General features: G+C 39.8%; 1 protein-coding gene and 1 long non-coding RNA gene across 3 annotated transcripts in view; one reads left to right on the top strand and one right to left on the bottom strand.

The window, feature by feature from the left end:
- The window catches only part of syt12 (synaptotagmin XII), a 31,719-nt gene that overhangs the window by 4,424 nt on the left and 3,073 nt on the right, over positions 1-24,222 (top strand). For both annotated transcript variants that reach the window (XM_028043253.1, XM_028043261.1), the window contains exons 2-6: positions 8,369-8,429; positions 8,720-8,913; positions 9,805-10,191; positions 22,518-22,733; positions 23,561-23,681. In XM_028043253.1, the coding sequence (XP_027899054.1) occupies positions 8,384-8,429; positions 8,720-8,913; positions 9,805-10,191; positions 22,518-22,733; positions 23,561-23,681 (964 nt within the window). In that variant the 5' untranslated portion in view covers positions 8,369-8,383. The remainder of the gene's footprint in view (positions 1-8,368; positions 8,430-8,719; positions 8,914-9,804; positions 10,192-22,517; positions 22,734-23,560; positions 23,682-24,222) is intronic.
- Positions 2,724-17,822, bottom strand: LOC114160613 (uncharacterized). The gene is made up of 3 exons (XR_003598805.1): positions 16,683-17,822; positions 11,334-11,337; positions 2,724-2,734 (listed from the first exon to the last, which is right to left on the bottom strand). It is a non-coding gene; the product is annotated as an uncharacterized LOC114160613 (long non-coding RNA).

Raw genomic sequence — 24,222 nt, 5'->3', positions numbered from 1 at the left:
GCGCGTCAAGCCCATCCGCGTTATGAGCCTGGTCTTTCCTAACTGGTGGCTTGGGTCTTGATGTATCACAGCTAATATTTCCAGAATAGATCATGTGATGGATTGCCTTTTTTTTTTTTTTTTTTTATGGCGTATGCCTGCGGTCGGTGCAGATTGCTGCCAAATGTAGCTGCAGCTCAAATCTTCGAAAGGCCTGTAGATGCAGCAAGTAGGCTGGAGATAAATCCCTTGGACCGTTTAGGACCAAAGCTGAAAAGAACTGAGAAGTCAGCTTGCTTCAGAGCTAAAAGTTTTTTTTGTTGTTGTTTTTTTTTTTAAATGCACCAATAAAGACGCAAAGAGAAAGTATAAAGTATAAAAGTGCGGTTATCAAACTGGATCAACAAGAGCTCCCAGATTTTCTCATTTGTGAGAAATCTGGCCTGCAGAAGGTAGACAGGTTTCTTTCCAAAACATTAGGTCAGCTCTTACAGACGTTTTTGCAGCACTAAGTGCTTTCACCGTCGTGTATTAGCTTAATTGTTGGGTTGTTCATCTCATAAGTGGAAGCTTTAATTTGTTAGTGTGATCGGGGGCAACACTCGACACTTCATTGATAGTTTTGGCTTTAACGCCAATTTACCGATCCGAGAGTCGAGATTAAAAAGCAATGAAATTTATTTGTTTATTTTTATTTTTTGCAACAGATCAACCACATTGGTCTGGACTTTGACTGGGACATTTTAACACTTGAATATGCTTCAAATTCAATCGATCCACATCAGTTCTGGCTGAATATTTGCTCTGCAGAGTCCTAACAGGATGGCCCTGTGTGTAGCTCAAACCATCTTCCTGTCAAATTTGAGACGTTTCCCTGTAGTCGTCATAGAAGAGAATCCCCCACAGCATGATGTTGCCATCACCATGTTTCCGTAAACGGTTGACGTGTTCAGAGATGTGCGATGTTGCTTGTTGATTTTTCCACCGTAGCATTTTGAAACCTGAGTGAAGTTGCCTCCCCACACTCGCACATCTTCTTCAAATCAGACAAAATTGGTGTCAAACGTTTGTGCTGCTATCACTTTAAAGATATTAAGAAATTTTCCCAGGGGTTATGAAAGGTCGTCCACCCATCTTTAACCGAAAATGGACTTTTTAGCCTTCCTTCAAAAATCTAACCAAAGCTTGTTCCTTGTTGTATTTACAGTTTCCTTTTACAAACCTCAGAGACCTTCACCGAACATCTGGATCAGCTCTCAGATTAAATTACACAAATGTGATATCTATTTATTGATCGTATATGTTGTGACGGGAATTAGTTATTCAGAAATCAGAGTAGAGGGGCTGAATGCACGTTTAGATTGTTTTTGTGGGAAATTAAAGACTTGAAAACGATGTAGTTCTTTTCTAACTCATAAAAAGCCACTAGGATGTTTGAAGTTTTTCCATAAAATGTGGTAAATTTCAGTTGCTATGAGTACATTTTCAATATAAAACAGCACATGAAGGTTTTCATTTAATTTCCTGGACAATCGACTTACAATGGAACGCATCAGTACGAGTGAAACCATTAAAAACCTCATTCTGGAGTCATAAAACTCACTGGGAGCATTTCTGTGCAAGTCTGAGAGGAAATATTGAATTCATTCTTTCACCTGAGTTAAATTAAATGACACCTGGGAGAGATGGAAAGTACGTCTTCACTAAAACAGGCAGCAGCAGGTACTGTCTGCAGAGAGGTGAGCAGATGTTGGAGGAGACTCTGATTTTTCTTAAACTTTGGCTAAAAGATGGCAGTGAGCGCAATGATGGGACTGTTAATCTGGTTAATGTTAAAACTGCTAAACAAAGATGTGACAGACATCATCTTAACCAACGGAACTGAAACCTCCAGGCCACCGTAGAAGTCAAATGTATGCTTTTATGGAGACATTTAGACGTTTAGTGTGTTTGCATAAGCTCAGGTGACGTTTATGCTCACTGTTCACTTTAGAGATCTGTTGGAGCTTTAAATTGGGCTAAAGAGAAAAGGGGTCAATACATCCTGCACGTTTCTCCGAACAGAAGGGCGGATGTAGAGGACGTAGAAGGCGGAGAAGAACTTTCAGGGACAGTTAAAGTATCTGTTGAGAGAAAACGGGTCTTTCTGTCCTTTTGCTCCCTCCAGCATTAAAGGCCTGTAATAGATGGATTGCCATAAAGCTCTGAAGCATTGATGGTACCCAAATGATTGGCTCCAACAGCTTAAGTTATCAATTACTTTTTATGCTTTCATTTCCATAGAGCTCATATAAATGAATGTGACAATCAGACAGATGATGGTAGTTCCTTAATGCTGTATAACATGATTTGGTTTGTAATTAGCTCAGTAGACAAATATATTGTGATGGTGGTGTCCTCTGCATCCTGAACTGGACCTGGAGTTTATGTCAGCGTTTGACTGGTGGGCTTGTTAGCTGTTGGCAGCACCTAACACAGGCCTCATGAGTCTTCCAGAGAGAAATCATGAGTCTTCCAGAGAGCATCCTGCCGGTAGTGACAAAATGTTGAATTATCTCCCAATCCCATTCTTCTAATTTCTCATTTTTACCTGTTGTGGGCCTGCGACTCAGGTGGTAGCAGTTGTTAGCTTTGCTAAACCCCGGCCCCTCTGGGTTAGCATGTTAGCATACTTACTTACTTTAGATTGGGTGACAGTTTCGCTGGATTTGTTTGGCTCTGTAAAGTTTTGTTTTATTCTCTACACTTAGAGAAACTGCAGGAATGAAGCACCAAACCCAAGTCCTTGTTCTTCAGCTGTCCACTTGGAGGCGACATCTTGTGTTCTTTCTTTGTTTACTTAAAAAGAGAAAGAACGTTTTTGTTCTTACTGACATGAAATAAGACCAAACTGTCTCTGCTTTAGCACAGTTAGGATTCTGAAAACTATTTTTATTTTCTTAAATGCCGGAGAATCTATTTGCTCAAAGTCGGACGTTTGCATACGCTAGCATTGCTATGCTAGCCCAGATGAGGATGTTGAGTCTTTGTAAGCATTTAACATTTTCCTTAAAAATGTTACAGAAAATATGGATGCATCTTAAAGCTTCATTTCAAATTCACTGCTTCCTTCTGTGACATTGTGGGAAGATGAAGAGAAATCATTTAAGATATCAGGAAAATAAATGTGGACCAAAGCGAGTTGAAAGGCCACACAGAGACGAAAAATTCATAAGAAATTAAAAGTTAACTGCTTGACCACAGTGACCATCATTACAATTTAAGGAAATAAATGATTAGTTAACAATAAGTCTTACATGTCACAGTTGGATATTCCAGTTCTCTGAGTTACAGGTTTATTGTTATGTCTGAGTTAATGGGGCATCTTGCTGCTGTGTGCAGTTTTCTCCGCCGTTGCTGCCAGCACTGAGATTTAAAAACTTGTGCCAGTGGGCGCTTCTTTTGCTTAAACCAGGCATTAAATGAATTAAACCAGAAAGTCAAAGCGCAGCCGGATTTGTCCAACGTGTGGTACGGAGGACACTGGGTGCAGGAGGGAGACGCATGGCCCAGCCGGCCGAACATGCACTGCGGGTGTTGTGTGATGTCCCAGCACGGCAGCGAGGCTGGTAATTTGATTATGATGTCATTGGAGGAGATTAAAAGCCGAACTGATTGATCGGGTTGTCGAGGAAGCGAGCGGGAGAGAGGAGAGAGCGGCTGATGGCCGTCTGTTCCTCCCACACAGTGTTCCTCATTCCTCTGTCAACGCAGACACACCGTTGTTTGTTTCTCGGACCACAGTCACCTACTTTGTTTCCATTATCCGTCTCATCAGTGTCTTTTTCATTCCTTATCTAACCTTTCATCACTTTTAACCTGTGTTAGTTTGTGCTTAAGACAAAACCCATCAAATACAAATTTATTTTAGTCTATCTGACCCATCCAAAAGCATCACAATTTTAAAAGCTTGCCACTGCCTTGTTTTCTTTGGTCCAATACTAATAACTAACACAATATTTACTGCTCATGAATTTTACACCCAACAGTCCACATACAGTATGCAAATAGGTTGCTTAAATATTTTCTATTAGTTTTATATTACTGAAATGTCTCTCCCCACCAGCAGTCATAGGCAACGTTCAAAATGTATATGAATCAATCCAGACTTCTCAAAAAATGCTAGGTAGTTACATTTTGTTCAAGTATATAACTTTAATAAAATATGTTTTCTCCATATTCGTTAATTCTGTCACCATGTTGTGACAGTTTGCTATGAGACAGATAATCTGTGAAAACAATCAATCTCCTCCCTGAGCTATTATTGGCTAAAGTAATGCAACGTTCTGACCAAAACAACCAATCAGAACCAGGAGGAGGGTCTTAGCGCTGTCAATCATCCTCATTCACTCACTGCTAAATGTGATAATGGTGGAGAAACAACATGTCATTACAGGAAAATTGTTTATCTGCTGTCATTGGTAGCTATGCTAACTAGACTGAGCATTCACAACAGGCTATGCTAGCTGCAGCATAGCACAGAGCAAAGGGGAGGAAGGATGAGCAGCAACATGAGATTGTGATTGACAGCACTAAAACTCTCCTGTCTCTGATTAGTTGTTTCTAGATATCACTGGGAGAAGACAGAGGAAATAGATTTCCACAGGTTATCTCTCATACCGTAACAACATAATGACAGTTTTAACAAATATATAAAAAATATATATATAAAAGTTACATACTGCAGCTTTAATTTCACTTAGCAGAGGACGAGTCAGGAGGGACTTGAGCTGCTGCTGACTGACTCACCTGTTGTTAAGTGGTAAAAGGTACAGGGACAAGTTCAATATATGAATATGTTGGTAATTTCTTTTCATAATTTATTAAATGCTAGTGACATGGAGGCAAACTGTATTCTGTAGCTAAGCTAACTATGCTAAATGGTTGATAATCTCAGTTTACCCACCTCTCAGAGAAAAACGGGATTACAAATTGAAACTTGCCTTATTCTCTGTCTCCCTCTATTTTTTAAAATGTTTTTGAAAACCTACTTTATTATTTTTTCTAAATAATACAAGACTTTGACTGTGATAAGAACAACAGCCACAGTCGTTCTTGTTTTCTACTGTCTGCTGCTGAACATCGTCACCATCAAGCTCCAAGCAGGAACGAAGCATTTCATGCAGATTCAGGTTCAGGGCAAATATGGATGTGTGCTGTTGGGTCTGGGAGTGGCAACATGAAATTTTTACTGCCAAAAACAATCTTTGAAAATACAATATGATTAATTTTGTAATTGACAGGGCCCCATTTTTATTTTTTATTTCTATGAGCAAAAAAAATAAATGAATAAATTGTGAAGGGCCCCCTGTTGGTCAGGAGGCCTTAGAATTGTCATAACTTTCCCCCTATATATACGGCGCCCTGGTTACAGGCTCACCCAGGTTTCTTTGCAACTGAATTTGCCTCCTGGTCTTTTGCAGTAATGCATTGTACATCTGTTCTTGACACCAAGAAGCGTTTGTAAATGACCGTGTAGACTTCATCCTCACGATAAGCGTCTGCCATGCTCTGTCTGAAGTCCAGATTAACTTCTTTTTCTTTTTGGCATAATGAATTTGCTTCTCAGAGTAGTCCAAGTGTTCAAGTGCCTCTGGACTTCGCAGGCCATTTCTTTTACAGACAGACATGCAGACATGTTGTAGCTTGTTACCAACACTTGTTTTAAAATAATGTCACCTTTAAAGCAGTGGCTGGAGCATCTTTTAATGAAGTTACAGAGCCAAGTTGGCCAGTAACAGTGCTTCCCAAACAGAAAATCCAAATAATCCTCTTACTGACTTTAAAGGATTCAGGATTGTGATGCTCCATCAGAGAAAAGACTTTAGGAATCACTATGTAAGAGGAATTTGATTGATCAACCAAACTCCTCAGTCTGACTGGATCTGGAAACAAATTACCAGAGTTCCTGACATTGAGTGTACTCTGTTCTAGTTCTGTCCTAATGTAATCTGCTTTTAAGTCCGTGTATGTGAGCTGATGTGGATCATGCAGAGCAGAGACACAAGGGAAGATTCCCATCCTGTGAGAGATCCTCTTTGCCTACCTAATGGCACATCAGGAGCATGCCCTGCACTGCACCAGCCACTTCCACCGGCCCGCATGGGTTGTGTTCTCCAAAGCCTTTGGTTGAGAAAAAGAAACACACAGCCTGCAGCCCTCCCCCAGTTTTTCTATACATCATTAGTGTAATGCTCCTGTTTCCCCCAAGCTGCTGCGATATGGGGTAGATTCCAACAAGCAGGGAGGAGGGAGGAGGCGAGGAATGAGTCACACACAGGCCAGCACCCATCGTTTTTATAGCTGCTCAGTTTTGCTTAGAAGACAGTGATGCAGAAAAACGCTCTTTTGTGCTTTTTCACAAGAATAGCAGTTAGGTTAGGCTTGGTGCTACATGATAAATAACTATAGCAACGTGAGTTCACAATACGCACAGCGTGAGTCAGCTGTCAGCTCCTGTTAAAGAAACACCTAAGAGGTATGGATGGCAATTCCAACCAGAAGAGGACAAAGAAACTTAATAACAGGAACTATAAGAAACAGGAACTGGAATCTTGTTTGTGGGATTGCTGGACTCCTGGATGGCCTGGAGGTCACAGGAACCGACTTGGTTTGCCAGCCAAGAGGCGGCTTTCCCTCAAACTCCTGGTGTACCGGTTCCTTTGTATCATTTGATTATGTTTAGAAATTGTGAGTACTCCACAATTTCTAAACAGTTTCTCCACCTTGTGGAGTACTCACTATTTAGACCAATATTATGCATTTTAGATTATTATGGAGAGAAACTCCTATTAGTTTTTCCCAGAGAATCTCCTTCTAGCTTATATATTATGGAGTACTTATAATTATCTTGCAACCCAGAAGAGGAATTACAACAAACTTGGAATGCAGAGAAACAACTTCCAGAACAGGAACAATTAGTTTACATACTTTAGATCACAGGTGTCAAACTCCAGTCCTCGAGGGCCGCTGTCCTGTGGTTTTTAGATGAGCCACAGGTACAAAACACTGGAATGAAATGGCTTAATTACCTCCTCCTTGTGTAGATCAGTTCTCCAGAGCCTTAATGACCTAATTATTCTGTTCAGGTGGTGCAGCAGAGGCACATCTAAAAGTTGCAGGACTGCGGCCCTTGAGGACTGGAGTTTGAGACCCCTGCTCTAGATCAACATTTAGCACCATCCTGGTCCTCGAGGGCCGGTGTCCTGCAACTCTTAGTTGTCTCCCTGGTTCAACACGCTTGAATCCAACAGCTGAATCACCTCCTAAGTGCAGTCCAGTTCTCCAGAGTCCTGCTAACGACCTCATTATTTGACTCAGGTGTGTGGAAGTAGAGTCACATCTAAAAGTTGCAGGAGACCGGCCCTCGAGGCCTGGAGTTGCCCACTCCTGATATTCATAGAATCAAACATGGAGAATCAACATTTAGTTTTATGCCAACTTTCTTTTTTGTTTTTGTTTTTTTCACCTTTTGCTCTTTCCTGTGGTTTATTGTTTTGTTTATATTGCCGTCTAATTCACGTAAAGCTCTTTGGATCGTCTTGTAGCTGAAGATGTGCTATATAGATAAAATGACCTTACCTTATGTCACTGATGGCAGAAACAAATGGTTGAGACAAAGGAGGCCGGATGCCTTTGGGAATCATCGAAGAGCTCCAGAAAGGAAACTTGAGGGAGGAGCTCTGGCTACGTGGAACCAGGAACTTAGGCAAATCCTCCATCTTTGTTATCCAACACACCAACACTAACAACTAAACCGAACCCAATTATGTGCTGGCATAACGGCTAATGCTTGAGAGAAACTTTACCTTGTCTGGTTGGGTTTTTCTGTATTCTGTCTTGGCAGCTGCTTATTTCAGGTGATTTTGAAGGAGTTGGTTTTGAATCGCTGATTTTGTCACGATCAACATCCTCTGAGTCGACTGTAATGCAAAACTATCTTTCACAGTGGACATTGACATAAACAGCATCCGCCTTTAAGGGAGTTGTTAGCTCTAGCGCTAGTATACTGTGTGTTCGCTGATTAGAAGATTTGATTTTTGGTCACCAAAATGGATCAACGGAGCTGGAAATGTTACGAATCTGGTCAGGAGCCACTTTCTCAGTCCATGTCTACTTTTAGCAATTTCCCTAAGTGGGTTGTTGGATCCGTGTTGTTGTACACAGACACACATTAAGATCAATTCAGGTTGAAGTGATTTAGATCGACACGTTGTGAAAGTGGATGAGCATTTCATCGTTGTGGATGGTGCTGCTTCACACTGTTATTTTTGTTCAAATTAAACTTTTGTCGGTAAGCTGTGATGTGAATTCGACTCAACAGATTTTTTGGTTTGGTGTGTTCCTGCAGGCTGGATGAGACATCATGTCCTCGGCTGAAAGTGAGGATTTATCAGGCTACCGTCTGAGTGGTGAGTATGTCATAAATCTGTCATTACTGCATGTATGAGAGCATAACTTGTTTTTGTCTCAAACATTTTTATATTTATTTCGACTCGATGTGTCCTGTTTGTTCCCTAAAGTCGCCCACTCTCTCTGCTCAGATGCAGAGCCTGAAACTCTGGATCTTTATAAAGAAACTCTTTCATTGTTTATTTTTTTTAACTCTCAATCATTAAATGCTGCCTGCTCTGAGGCTTTTTGTCAATAAAACATCAGAGCGGCTTTGAGGATGGGTTTGTTTTTTCCCCATGTGCTCCAGTGGTGCAGAACCCACCAGGCTGGGAGGTGGGGATTTACTTGGTGGGCTTCTTGGTGCTGCTTGGTGCAGCGGGACTCAACATCTGGAAGCTGTGGAAATCTGGAACCTTCCCCGCCCCCTCGCCCTTCCCCAATTTTGACTACAGATATCTGCAAGAGAAATATGGAAACTCCTTCTCAGAAGTCAGACAAAAGGTAATATTTGTTTAACTTCACAAAAAAAAAAAGTAGCTTCAAGTTTAGCTGACAAGTTCAAACCTCTGTGATCCCAACTCTCTTCTTATATGAGATTATTTTTATTATTTTTTTTATCTCTGACACCAATTCTAAGCTTAGGTATTCATTAATAAGTACCAGTCTAATATTTTATTCAAATTGATGCAGAGTAATTTAAAATTCAGCAACTTTAAACCCCCTTGATACAGAGTAGTTTGCTAAAATGCTAGGCTAACATTGACTTATTGTTTTGATATTACCTATTGATTATTTGGAATGTGGGATATTTCAGTGTGGCTCTAGTTAAAATATGTGGATAAATCCCAAGTAAAATGTTGATCAGCTGCGTCAGAATATTTTCTTTGAACATCATTCAATTTAGTGACAAGTGTTTCAGCTGCTTTCTCCTCAGTTCTCACACAAACAGTGGTTAAAGCACAGCTCACAGAGCCGGTCACATGACACGTAGTCAGGAAACTGCGGCAACCAGTGCAGACTCTCTTTGACCTTAAATATCAATGTGAAGGGTGAGCAAAACTGCTATTGTTCTGGAAAACACAGATTCATTAGATGAATGTCTCAGACAGTTCAACAGCAACTGGTACTGAGAGCCGAGTTTAACCAGGGAAAGTGATGTGAATTGTTTAAATTGTCTTGATTAAGACCACAATAGGACATGCCTTGAATTTTACCACGAGAGACCAAAATCAAACCCAAAAGACTCAGAAAAGAAACCGTGAAACACTGCTCTATAAATTCTGAACACTCCCAGTAAAACAAAGTAAATTAACCTTTTTAGGCTTTTGAAGATGGGAAATTCTGCGAATCCCTTTGGCGTTATAATCATCTCCTTCTCTCTCCTCCACGAAGAGAGTGGCGGCCATCAACCACCGGCGCACCTCCACCACCTCCAGCCGTAAACCCAGCCTGGCCCTCGGCGACACCCCCGACGCGTTCAGGGAGCTGGGCCACCTGGAGCTGATGAGCAGGGAGCTGGACCCAACAGGCTTGGCTCAGCTCAACCGCTCCATCTCCACCGACTCGCTCAGCTCCATCTCCTCCATCGCGAACAACTTCGGTCACAACTTCACGGTCGGCCAGCTTGAAGTGACCCTGGAGTTCGACGCGCCTCGGCAGCTGCTCCACATCACCCTGCACCAGGGGAAGGACTTGCTGGAGAAGGAGGAAGGGGACTTCCCTGGTTGCTTCATCAGAGTGTCGTTGGGGCCAGAGGAGTTTAACGTGGGAGTGACAAGGGTGAGGACCTCTCCTTGAATGCTGGTGTCAGCAATGTAGGGTAGGCTTGTTCTTCCTTATGCGATAAAAAGGAAACACTCTATTATTTACTTTGTAGTTTATCTTTAAAGTAGGACTTCATGTCTATCTTCTCAACTCTCTGAAGGAAACAAAGGCACCCAGTATAACACTTTCGTTCTATTGGCTGAGAGGTTGCCAGGCGACGGTGCTTTTTTTGTTCCAAGTACAAAATGATTCACAAGCAAGCAGAAAGGTTTGCAAGCAGAGATTTGATCCAAGCAGAGACACATTTTGAGCAAGAGGAGAAAGGTCTGAGAAAGCAGAGTGAATATTTGAAAGTACAAGCATTACACTTTTTGAGAAGAAAGACGTGAAGTCCTGCTTTCAAACTGAAAATGTGTGCATTATGGCAGAAAAAGCTCCCCATACACACATAGCAAAACTGCTACAAGCACTGCATTTCTCCTAGCCAGCAGGTTACTACTGAGAAAATAATACTAATGCACTTCAGGATCGACAAGAAAATGTCTTCATAAGAAACCCGTTCTTTACACACACAACATAGCGTCACAATAACATGTCACCAGATATTGATTTTCTTCAACTTTACCCAGGAGCTCGTTAACCAGGTACTCAAAGATGCCTCTTTACAAAAGAAACCCAAATCTGACTTCATCAAAGAATCACTTTGTGAGATGCAAACGCAAATCCAGACTACATGGAAAAAAGACAAGAGCAGAGAAGATATTTGGCAGTTTCATTGCACCTTTGACTTTGATCCTGCAGATGACAAAATGGATTTTCCTTTTATTGTTTGTGATCAAACTACAAAATTATTGTTATTTTGACCACATTTTAGTTACGACAGTGACTGTACTAACTTGAAAAACCTCATAATCCCGTTATTCTCTTAGTGTTTTAAAGGGATGTGCACCTCCGCAGTTTAAGCTGAATAATCCACCATCTCCTTTCTGCACTTCTGATACTGCCATTTTTGCTATTTGATCGCCAGCTAGGTCATGTTGCTGCACATCTTTTAAAAAGATCAAAACATTGTCACATTTTTAGTAAAGTAACAACATTTCTTGTTCTTGCTCATGCTGCACCATGCAGACGCTCTGTCTGCACCGACGAAGAATAACTTGCCTGAAGATCATAAATAATACGATCTTTAAGTCAAACACACTCTAGCTTCAGCTAATAATTACTTGACCGCTTCAGAGTATGATCATAGGGCATTAAACTTTAACTACTTGATTGACAAATAGAAAATAGATCAGTGGCGTCGTGTAAAATGTCTGTCTTGACAGAATAAAACGCCATGAATTTTGCAAGCTTTTCGATATTACCTGACTGTAATAATAGTGGACAATAGGTAAGGTTTTGCAGTCATGCACCAAAAATTATGTGGCACAAAGTCGATCAAATCATAATTACTGAAGGTTTTCCATATTGGAAATTTTACATTACTTTGTTATACTAAAATGTTGATTTTGACTACACCAAGGTCAGACAGCGGGAAAAAAATCAGGGTATAGTTTCAATGGATCATTAGCATTTCTGACAACCCCAGTGGACTTATGAGCCATTGAGTTTTAAAGATAGAAGTGTAATTGATAGGTTTATTTTAATTCCTATCTAGCAAAGATTCAGACCAAGGCAATTGTCTTTTCTGCAGAAAATGAGGGAAGATCCGAGACGCGACAAATCGCTGTAAAACACTGTCTTGGATCAACTCTGCTAGATCTTTCTCTGCATTTCTCTTTATTGTATAGAAAAAGGAGGTTGGGCTTCTTCACACAGAGAATTGACCAACCGTCTTTACATTCTGGCACCGCCTGTGGACATGCCCTTACAAGGGCATGCAACTGACCACAACTAATCAATTACAGATGGAAGCTGATACCACAGGAATGTCAAAGTCTCTAGCCTCCAGGCAAACATCCTACAAATGGTTAATAGTATTTCACAGAAGAAAAGAAGTCAACTAAACTACACACAAAATAATAATATGAAAACATAACCTTTCAAATAAACTCACAAGTAAATGAACTTAGATAATTATTCTAACATTCCCTCCTGTTTTTCATATTATTACTTATGAAGTCTAACACAGACATCAGAAATACATTTCTTTCTGGCACATTGTCAATGTATGGTCACAACGTTAGACATCAGAGTTTTGGCTATCATTGATTTTAAACATGGAATTATGCAGACAGTAAAAATACAAAACAAGAAAAGAATAAAAAGAAGAGGCATCATTAATTTCAACAGCAGATGCCACCATCGTCCAGATATGAGCCAAAAAAAAACTCCTCCATGTGAGGGAACTGCATCCTTTGAAATGGCCTGTTGCAGGTTTTTCAAAACAGACATTGCGTCAAAATGAGTTTCATTAGCACAGAAATATAAGTACAACATTCTCTAGTGTCATCTTCATCAGTGTCAGCATAATCAAACAATGGGTTAACTTAAAAAGTAAATTTTGCTTTGTTATTTTCCATCAGGGGAATTACATTAATCTTTTATCAAAGAACGTAGACTTTGAATGAGACCACATCCACAGGGCACCAGAAAAACATCTGCAAACTGAATGAGAAAGCAGAGTTAAGACTTTCCAAAGACATCATTCATTTGTGTATTCCACACAAATATCTTCAATTCACTCTGTGTCCGAGTGAATCCTCCACCGCTCGTCTCCATCTGTGGCTGCTATCGTCGGAATAAATGTGAAACTGCTTCTTCAAGCAGTCGCACTCTTCTTCAGAGACAACAGCTTTTGTTGTAGTTCAGAGTCAGGCCTGGAGCTCAGAACTCCAGGCCAGTCCGTGTGTAGAAATTCCATGAGCAACTCATCATGCAAAGCATCTCCTACTTGTCCAGTTCTGCTCATTAAATGGTGGATGTGATCCATTCAATCTACGCTTCAATTATTATATACTACACCTCCAACAGATGGAAAACACCAAAACCCTGTAATCACCTGTTTCAAAAGACATGTTTCCAAATTAGTGTTTTCCCTGAATGTTAAGCATATGCAGATCTTCATTTTAAACCAATCTTGTAAAATAGGACTAAACAAACAAAACAATAGCTTAAACATGTGCTGCAGTTGTATAGTTTACATTCACCATCAAAACAATGAATATCAGTGTGAATTAAACAGTCCAGTTTAAATTACCTTTATAGAACAAACTAGATCTTACTGGTTATTTGTCTAAATCATTTTACATGCGTTCCTTAAACAAAATTCAAAAGAGTTAGACCTGGAGAAATTATAATGTCAATGTATGACTTAACAAATCCAAACATTTTCAAAATCTACCAATTTTTTCTAGGTCTTTTACTGGTAGTGAAGATTAAAATTTAATTCAAAGTCATTTTAAATGGATGTAAATCAAAAAATCAAAATCAAGTTTAGAAAAATCATTATAATCCCACATCTCAGATCCCCTGAGTGCTTCTACTGATTAGTGATACTTAATCAATAACAGATGTTCAAAACATTTATTAAAACCTTTTTACTCCATTAAATTAATGCTCTGAAAATGGCTAGCACAATAATATTTTAATTTCTATAATTATTTTCCCAAGTTAATTAACCAAAATATGCGTCATTATCACTATAAATTTGTCTATTTTTCAAAATATTTTAGCTCATTATCAGAACATCCTTCAATGGCGAACAACTCAAATCCATTCAAAATAAGCACATATCAGACATGTTCTTCAAAAGTTTTGTTTAAGTAACATAAGTGTTCCAGTAATATAATTAAGTAATATAAAAATAAACCCATAACATATTCTCCCCCGTTGATGATATATTACCGGCTAATGTATCATTATTTCTAGTCTATAACGATGTTGATGAAACAGGGTTATTATTTCAGCTGAGAAAATCCCACCGATATGCAATGCTGCCTTTTCTAAAAGGTAAACTTTTTCAAAACAAACAGAATAATTCATTTCAGCATGTGTTAAACCTTCAAGATGACACTTTTCCCAAAACATTTCACATTATAGTTTTAAAGCTCATTAGGGCACCGTACTCGTATGATTTACAAATAATTCCGTTTAAAACGTCTCAAGAATTTTTACTAATGTCTGACAAAGCATGTTTACCAATTAAGACTCAGTGAAGGTTTTGCATAAACCAGCCAGAGAGACGTTGAAGAAAAATCAAAACACAGTTAACAAGGAAAATCCAAAAAATAATAAATTGGGCCCAAACTGAGGTCAACATAACAAAACACAATTCAGGTAGTAATAGAACGACTCAAGCACAAACTGTCCTAACAAATACATGAGGGGAACTTAGATAATGGCTGATCAGACCATTAACACACACTAAGGGGTAATTAAACACACAAAAACCTAACAAATACTGGTCAGAACATTACTAAATCTACAAATAAAAGAAATTAAACTAAAACCCAAATTTCCCCCTCCCTGGGTGAACAAATGGAATGGCCCGCTAAGGAAGTTTGACACCCATATATGGACACCGATCAGCTGGAGCTCATCTGTGTGATTTTCAGGAACAGGTCCAGAGGAAACTGGTAACTCAAAAGAAAGAAATTAATTTGTTATATTTAACAAAATATACAAAGAACTGACACATAAAGTTAACTAAATGGGTGCACAACAAACAGCTAACTAAAGAGTCAGACTAATGAAAACAAATTTAAAGATAAAAATCTAAACTACTCACTAATCAATATATAAAGTAATATGAAGGGAAAACAGAAAACCATTACCAATAGTGTCTGTGTGTGACAGTCAGGACAGCTGTCACAGACTCAGTGTTTTGATGCTAAAAACTTACTTTTAACATTTTCCACATTATTTAATTGCTCACTATGTATTTGCTTGTTTAAACTATCTACTTTAAAAGGAAATGTTTCACTCATTTTAGGAAACCAAATTGCATCAAAATCCTGCTTTATGTGATGATAATGACTCTCTACAACTTTCTATAATCTATAATGTCAAACAAAACCCCAAGATTTAAACAGCCAATCTCTATGTTCCTTAGGAAAAAAGTTTAATTGAAACCTTTGTACTTTTAGATTTCACAATTTATATTTTAAAGTCACTACACTAGTCTGAGCAATCTCTATTGTCAGAGCACAAAGCAAATCTATAACCCCACCATAAAACCCCTCCCCCACTTCTCGGAGGGGCCGACTTTATGGCAGGAAAGAGAGCCAATAAGGATTTCAGGAGGAACTCCCAATTCTTTTAATACTTTAGTAGGCTTTGGCACTTAAATCATCAGATATGTTTTAGTTTCTTCTAATTTTAAAATTTGAACTTAAAAACCTTTTTGGGGTACCTTTTGTCGTTCCACTACTAAAATTGTAACTTATATTCTGATATTTTGTCAGGAGGTACTTTAAATGATGGGAGAGAAAATGATTTGCCTTACAGCTGCTTGTTCTTCCGTGTTGAACTGCTATGAGCAGGGGTTGCTTTGTACTTAAAAAAAACATACTAGTGTTTTGTAAAGAGCTTCACATGTTAGTTAGTTGAATCTAAGGGGGGGTAGAAGTCACAGCACAGCTCTGAAGCTCCCCTGGTGGGCTGCTGTGAGTGGGGGTTGTAACTCCTCCCTGGGCTTAGACATACTTGTCGCTTTTTCCTGTTTTGTTCTGTTTATTTATTTTTCTTTATTTTCTTATTTTATTTGCAGCCCTCTCTTCTTTCTGTAGGCACTTTTAAATCATCTCTTATTACAGTTTAATATTGATTCTCTACAATAGGTCCATATGATCCTTTCTTTTTCATTAACCAGTAAGTTATGTCGAACGTAATGTTATCCTTTAACAACAAATCTTGTAAATCTTAGCAAACATTTCCATATTTAATCAATTTCTATTTAACAAGAGAGTTACTTCTAATTTATTCTGTTAAAATCCTCAATAAGACCTGTAGATTTTAAGAATATTCATCTATCTTAAAGGTTTGGTCAGTATAAAAGATGATTGTGAAAATATCTAGAATCAGCTGAATGCTACAGTTTGTTGTTATCTGATCAATTCCTCTTACAGTTAGAGCCTGTTTCCCTAAAGATCTTTTCTGTTTCTTCTTTATCCTCAACTCATTTAAAAAGGTCCTAGAAGGAATAATTAACATTTTTATCTACTATTTTAGTTCTCAATTCTATATAAATTTTATTTAATTTATTTTATTGCTCTACCTAATCATTTATGTATTTATCTATTAATTTGCCAATACATCACTTCTACAATCCTGGCTTATTTTTTCTTTCTTTATTTATTTATTTAACCTTAGAACCCATAATTTATTTTCAATTTGTTCAGATGTTTTATTTTATCAGGATTCTATCTTTCAATAACCTTCCAATCTTTACACTGCAGGTCACACTTACTGCTGTTATTGCCTAATTTTAATAATTTAGTCCAGTTTAACACATAGGGTGTTCTAAAAACTGGAAATTTTGCACCACGAATTAAACTAAAAAAAACTCTGTATTTATATGACATAAAATACCAAGTGGTATTTTATCTCCAATCACACACTCTTTCGCACCAACATGAATTGCAACACAATACAAAACACAAAGCACATTACAAAAACACAAAACATCTGGCCAGGTTTGTAGTCAGTCAAAGTTTCAGTCACCAATTTTCAGTCTGTCCTCATTATTTTATCAAATTTTACTGAAGCTTCAGGAATTTTCCAATGTTTTATTAACATTTTTCATGTTTTAATTTAATTAATTTTTAAACTCTCGTCTTCAGGAACCTGTTTTAAAAACCCGTGCACATTTAAAAAGAGACATCTCAAACTTATGTTAGAATCTAACAACAACCAATAACTTCCCGTTTTCTGGTACCAGTTTTTTACTTAACCCTTATTTTAAAACCAAAACACCACGTTTTTTCTTTACTTTACTTCCAACACGCCATCTGCACCGTATTTCTTTTTCCATTTAGTCAGGTACATTAAGTTTCCTGGCTCCATCTGACACATTAACTTCTCATCCCCTTTAAGACTTTTCTCCTTCCCGTGTGAAAAACCCATATTTTACAGTGTGTTCGTCCCGTTCTTTCTAACCAACAGAACGGGGGATAGAAAAATGGGGTGGTGGCCAAGTTCTTGTTGTGGTAATTCTCGCTTGGACTCAACTCAATAAATGATTTGAGTGGAGAATTCTTGACAATCATCCCCAACAAGCCGACCACGTGCCTTTTCCCACTGTTTTTTAAGGTATCACATTTATTGCCTTCCCTACGTGTGTTTTTATACTTTCCCTTTTTTATTGTTACCTTACATCAAACGGGGGACTGAAAACCACCCGTATACCACATTATTTACTTACTTGGCTGATTCCTGCTCTGTCTCGGTTCTGTGTCCCGTCAATCCGCCGTTGGCAGAGGGAGCTTTGACCTAAGACACTGGCCCAGCGAGGAATTTACCCCCCGGGACTTTCAGGTTAAAGAACCTGACTGCCGGCAGTTTTCAGCGCGTCTTACTCCTTCCGTCAGCGGCGGGTATATCGGGAATCCCGGACAAGCCCCCAAATTGATAGGTTTATTTTAATTCCTATCTAGCAAAGATTCAGACCAAGGCAATTGTCTTTTCTGCAGAAAATGAGGGAAGATCCGAGACGCGACAAATCGCTGTAAAACACTGTCTTGGATCAACTCTGCTAGATCTTTCTCTGCATTTCTCTTTATTGTATAGAAAAAGGAGGTTGGGCTTCTTCACACAGAGAATTGACCAACCGTCTTTACATTCTGGCACCGCCTGTGGACATGCCCTTACAAGGGCATGCAACTGACCACAACTAATCAATTACAGATGGAAGCTGATACCACAGGAATGTCAAAGTCTCTAGCCTCCAGGCAAACATCCTACAAATGGTTAATAGTATTTCACAGAAGAAAAGAAGTCAACTAAACTACACACAAAATAATAATATGAAAACATAACCTTTCAAATAAACTCACAAGTAAATGAACTTAGATAATTATTCTAACAGTAATCTTACCCTGGGGACATGAGGCCGTCTCCCTGTCTCACGAAGAGGGCAGTTCGGACTCTCTTGAAAGTGGTTTCGGATCTTGGCCCCAGCTGAATTTCCACTGTGACAGTGATCCGTCCCACGGGACCAGGAGCTCGACAAGCCAGTTGCTTCTGGTTCCAGAGCAGCCTGTTTCACTAGCTGCACCCTGGGGGGCTGGAGTCAGGAAGGCAGATTTCACATTGTTTTACTGTCACAACGGACTGATGAAATCTCAGCTCGCTCAATTTGCCACTACACAATCGCCCATCACAGTGCGTGGTCCATTTTCTGTCTGCTGTTTTCAGAAACACACTGCAGCTGAGTTCTTGTGATGAACTACATTTATCAGCATTTAAACATTTTCATTCCAACCTCCCTAATGTCGGTGATCATTAATTATTCATTTTTGTAACCAAAGCCGACGTTGCTCACTGAAAGAGAGGAGTCGCTATAAAACATGGCTTTATTTTAAAACAATAAGGTTTCAAAATAATGCTGAGCTGACATTTTAAATTGTCTATAGTGTATCATGCCAGTAATTAGCATGGTTACCTACTGTGACAGCAGTCTGTGTAATCCCTAGATAATTTAGGCCCTTTTCTCAACCCTTTGTTTTTCCTGACACAGAAATCCAACTGGAACTTTAACCTTTCTTTTACTAGCTTCTTATACCTTTTACACAAACACTAATGGTGAAAGTATATTCTTAAGTCTTCATTCAGTAACAACGTCCACACCGAAGAGTGTTGGTGTTGGTCCGACCTGTTAATGCTACGTTTTACGGATCGGAAAATACTGGGATTTTAGTGTCCGATCTCAAACACGTTTGGCTTCAGTCACCAATAAACGTCTTCCTGTAACCTGTCAACATGTCAATAATTATGTGTAACAGGAACATATTTTAAAAATATTCCAAGTAATATTCCATTAAGCTCTGTTTCTATTGTTTTTGCTTAAGAATCCATTCCAGTTGATTTACTTGAGAATACTCACACTGCTAAATCTCCACTCCGGGTTTTCCTGGTTACCTAAAACAACTGGGCACGCTGCCTGATCCAAATATAAAAAACACAGTGGAATCGCTCAGAACTGAACTGGACGTCAGTCCCATTGACATCTGACTGTGGCTAGACTGTTTCACCAGGTTATAAAGCCTTTCTGCTTTAACTCTGCTAATGCTAGTGGTTCAGTTGAAATGTCTGAACGTCTTTGCTCTAAAGAAATCAAATTAAGTTGATATTTGTCAAAATAAAAGATTTTTAATATAAAATACTCCACAAACTGCATTTAAAACATGTTAGCCACTCCTGCCCTGGCACCGTTAGCCTTTGTGACCTAGCCAACTTGCCCTTTCCTCCCATTATGAAGGCTTTTGCTGTGTTAATACCATTTTAGAGTCTAACAATTAATGATATAAATAAGAATTATGACCCTCATAATGGGATATATAAATAAATATGAACAAATTTTCCTGTGAAGATCAGATTTGGTTACTTTTATTGCAGCTGCTATTTTGCTTTTTATTTTTGCCTCATTTTCATTATTTGTGTTCCAGGAGCTGTCCTCATTTAGCAGTCGTTTATATTTAGCTGCTAATAGTTCACCTTTCAAAGTCCTGCCATAAAATTCACAGCTAATTTTCATCGCCGCCCTCTAATACGAAACGGAGGGAAAGTGCCTGCGTCCCTCTGCCTGCCCCACCTGCCTTCTGTTCCCACCTCCTGGTTGCCAGAACTTCCTGCCCCCGGTCCCAGCTGGCTGTGAGTCATCTCTCCGCTGTGTGGCTCTGTTTCTTCAGGCTGACATGTTGGATGCGCAGGCTTATCGGCTTGCTTCAAAGTGTCCATCCTGCTGTAACGATGGCAGCAGCCACTGATGAAGCTGCATCGACACTCTGCGGAGCTCCTGACATTAGCTTCACTCGTCACCCTGTCGGTCCCCCGATGCTTTGGAGACATTTTGGTTATTTTAATTGTGGCATGTTTGGCTTTTTGCTGCGGTTCTAATTATTGCTACAATATTTTCTCTGATGTTTATTTTGTGACTCTAAATGGGCCGAATCTTCCTTTAACACTTGAGGTTCTGCAATAACTTCTATTTACAGCCACGAACCTCCAGCCCAGATCCCGTCAGCAGCAGCTTTAACCTGCCTGGTAGAAACGTTAAGGAGAAGCAGAGCGAACAGTCAGCAGGTGGTACCGGGTGGTACCAGGTGTACCGGGGCTTTGATCTGCTTTGCGATTCGCGGTGACAGTCGGTACCGTGTCTTATATCAGGATGTCTGATATAAAGACAGATATTCTTTCTATCTGTCGGTGGAACCGACTCAGACTGCATGTACAGTAGCGAACCGGGCCTTTAGCAGAATGATAAAGTTAAAGTCAGAAGTTTCTCTGCAGCTGAAGCATTTCTGTGTTTAGGGGCGAGGCGGGTTTTGCCTCGCTATAGCGAGGACAAAAATATAAATAGAAACAAGTTTTTCTAACGTCAACATCAGACTCACCTTTTTATTCACAAATTAGTGTATTTGGTTTGTGAATAAAAATATTCGTGCCCATAATTTAATAGTTAGAGGGCACAGATCCGCCCCCCTTCTCTTCACTTTCTCTGCCTCCATGTTGTTTGACAACATGGAGGCAGAGAGACTGAGAGTCATTACTAGACTGAGGGCAGCCAGACTAGTTTATTTTGCTAAATTATTGTACTTAGCTAAACATTATTGCTGAGGGGCACAAGCAGGCCTTCTGACATACAGATAAAAAAAAAAAAGAAAAGAAAAAAGGGCACTAGGGGCATCAATGATAAAAGGGTCAGGGGCTCTCTCCCTCTCATCCCCCCCTCTGCAGGTGCCTGCTCATTAGTGGTCAAGCAGGCTCCTTTCTTCTGCCTGTTCCTGTTTATTCTACCATCCAACATCTCTGTCATCACTATTGTTTTCCCCACATTTACCCTCCGCCTCTCTTTACAATCCTTTTCTTTAGTTTCCTTCTCATCTTCTATATATTTGCTGTCATGGCCTCTTGCCTTTATTCTCCCCTGTAATAATCTTTCTATTTCTGCCGTGACTCACACTTACACATGTCCACACACACTTACTCTTTTTATTGCCTCGTGTTGCCATCGCCACTGTTGTCTCCTGAGAGACGAGACCAACACGGCAGCACGAAAACCTCGCATTGTGAAAGGAGGAAAGGCTAGAAGAAACAGAGACTTCTTCTCCGGATCACTTTTTATTATTATTTGTGCAGATTTTTGGCAGTTATGATGCTCTTTAAGTTCAAGATCACGACTCCAAGCTTACATAAAGGCATTTTGCTATGATTTTTAACCTGTTCTATTGCACTGCCACTAGTTTTTATTCGCCAGTGACCTCAGTTACTCTTTCAAATGACTTTCAGTCACATGACAAAATCAACAGTTTCACACATTAGCTTTAATAACTAAACTTGTTACTTGGTCTTATTTTTTAAATAAATTATCTCAAGCTCAGTCAGATTGGATGGAGGGCATCTGTGGGCTTTTAATTCTTGCCAAAGACTCTAAGTTACACTCAAGTCTGGGCTTTAACTAGGCCATTCTAACTCTGTCCTAGTTATTCTAACATCTTTGTTCCAAACTGGGCCTGGGCTGGTATGAAACTATGAAGGTATCCTGAAGTAAAAATATCACAGGTTCATGTTATCACCGCTTTTTTATCACAGGTGGTCTAAAATGAAGAAATTGAATTTACAGTGGCCACATAAAGAACTTTGCATTGAGACCAAAAGTAGTGGAGAGCATCACTTATAGTTGTCCAGTCAACAGATTCTCTCACTTGAACTGTGGAGTTTTGCAGCTCCTCCAGAGTTACTATTGGCTTTTCATCTGGTTGTCTGACGAGCCCCATGTGCAGTCATTAAGTTAAAAACTCTTCTTTGCCTCAAAGTATTCTTGAGTCAGATGTGAAGCCAAAGCTGAAGTTGGACCAAAACTGGTTCAGCAAAGACGACGATCCCAAACACAGCAGCGAAGAGTAAAAGAATCTGGATGTGGCAGTGATCCAATTTAGTCAAAGTTCAGAACTTCAAGAGACCAATGGATGAACAAACCTCCATGTACCGAGTCAACAGTGGGCAAATGATTCCCTCCGATGATTTTGGCGACTTACTAAGTCGTACAGAAAACAAGTGCTTCAGCTTCTTACTGCTGAAGTTGTCCCGCAGACCTTTTAATCCCGGGGTGTACTTACTTTGTCAACATTTGCTTCACAGTCTCGTACATTTCAGCCTCTCTCTCCGTGTCGTTCCCGCAGGTCCAGACGAACGCGTTCACCGTCCTCTTTGACGAGCGCTTCTCCGTCCCCATGGACCAGTCCGCCCTGGACGAGTACAGCCTGCGCTTCGCCGCGTTTGGCATCGACGCCGATGAACGGAACATCAGCGCCGGCTTGGCTGAGCTGAAGCTGTCGGACCTGGACCTGACCATCAGGCCGTTCAACGCCTGGCTCTACCTTCAGGACGTCAATAAGGTCCCTGAATTAAGCAGGACCTTAATTCAGTGGTTGAAAGGATTGCTGCTGAAAATGAGCTTCCAGTTTGAAGCTCATTCAAATTCCAGAACGGAAAATGTAATTGGAGCGTTTGACTGTTTACATTGTGGACGCTGCAGACAGCATGAAGTGGAGTTTTGATCCCTCTGCTGGCCACTAACCAAAACTACACGTCCGTTTTAATAAACATCAGTTGAAACTCATTGAGCACATCTTTAGCAGTCCATGGCTTGTTGCTTCATGAGTCACATGGGGTGTTAAACGGAAAGTGTAAGCAGTGAATGCAGATATGAAACTTCAGGCCTGCATAGCAGAACCAGATGTTTGTCGTGTGTCATACAAAAAGATAGTGGATTCAGCATCTTTGCCCATCCAACCCAAATGTTTCAGACTTTGTGAATTTTTCGTTAAATAACTAAATCCATCCATCCATTTTCTGTTCACCCTTGTCCCTAATGGGGTCGGGAGGGTTGCTGCTGCCTATCTCCAGCTACGTTCCGGGCGAGAGGCGGGGTACACCCTGGACAGGTCGCCAGTCTGTCGCAGGGCATAAATAACTAAATGATTTTTTTTTTTGTAACAAAAATATTTTGAATGGCTAATTTTTAGTTGACTAAATATTAGCTCAGTCCCTTCAATGACTACTTATGATTTTCCATTCCAGAATCTGTTCAAGAAAGTATTCAGATTTTCTCGCGCAGCATCTGCCTCAGTTCACACGTCTCATAAACGATTCCCCTGCAGGTCAGGATTATGTTCCAGCTGCAGAAGCTTCTTACCTTTGCGTGTGTTTGACTCCTCCGCAGGCCGTGGATGCGGTCGGGGAGATTTTGCTGTCTCTCAGCTACTTGCCGACGGCAGAGCGGCTCACGGTGGTCGTGGCCAAGTGCAAGAATCTAATATGGACCAATGAAAAGAACACAGCAGGTGAGGAGAGGCTACGTATGATGTTGTTTTTCTGCTTGCGAGTTTATTTATCATGTAAAGGGATTCCATCTACATGTGACACATCACCACTGCAAAATAAAAGCCACCACAAATTCAGAATGCAGTTTTAAAAAAATATATGTTTAAACAATGTAAGGCATATGGGATATTTACCTACACATCTATCTATATATAGCCTACATTTGTGCACTTATAGTACCCATAATCAGAGTTTGAAATAAATGTAAGTGTCAGGAAGCATTGAAATTGACTTTATTTTGAAAACCCAACGCCTCTGGCTCTGGCCTGTGGGGTTGTGAAGCTGGCTGCTGTCCGCCGTGCTGCTTTCAGGAGTGAAGTAAAACTAGACGACACTCTGAAGTAGAGAAAAGGTGAAACGACAGTTCCTAAAGAAGGTCAAGTTGAATGCATTTTTAGCTCAGCTCTGTGAAAACGACCCTGTTAACGTATGTTGCATTTGAACAAGAGTAACGTGGCTCATTAATTTAGTTTGGCCTTCGTGCACAATGCTTCAAATACT

This window comes from Xiphophorus couchianus, chromosome 2, assembly GCF_001444195.1.
Source record: "Xiphophorus couchianus chromosome 2, X_couchianus-1.0, whole genome shotgun sequence".
NCBI classification, from domain to species: Eukaryota; Metazoa; Chordata; class Actinopteri; order Cyprinodontiformes; family Poeciliidae; genus Xiphophorus; species Xiphophorus couchianus.
Note: the sequence above shows the minus strand (reverse complement) of the source record. Positions and strands in the feature narration are given on the sequence as shown.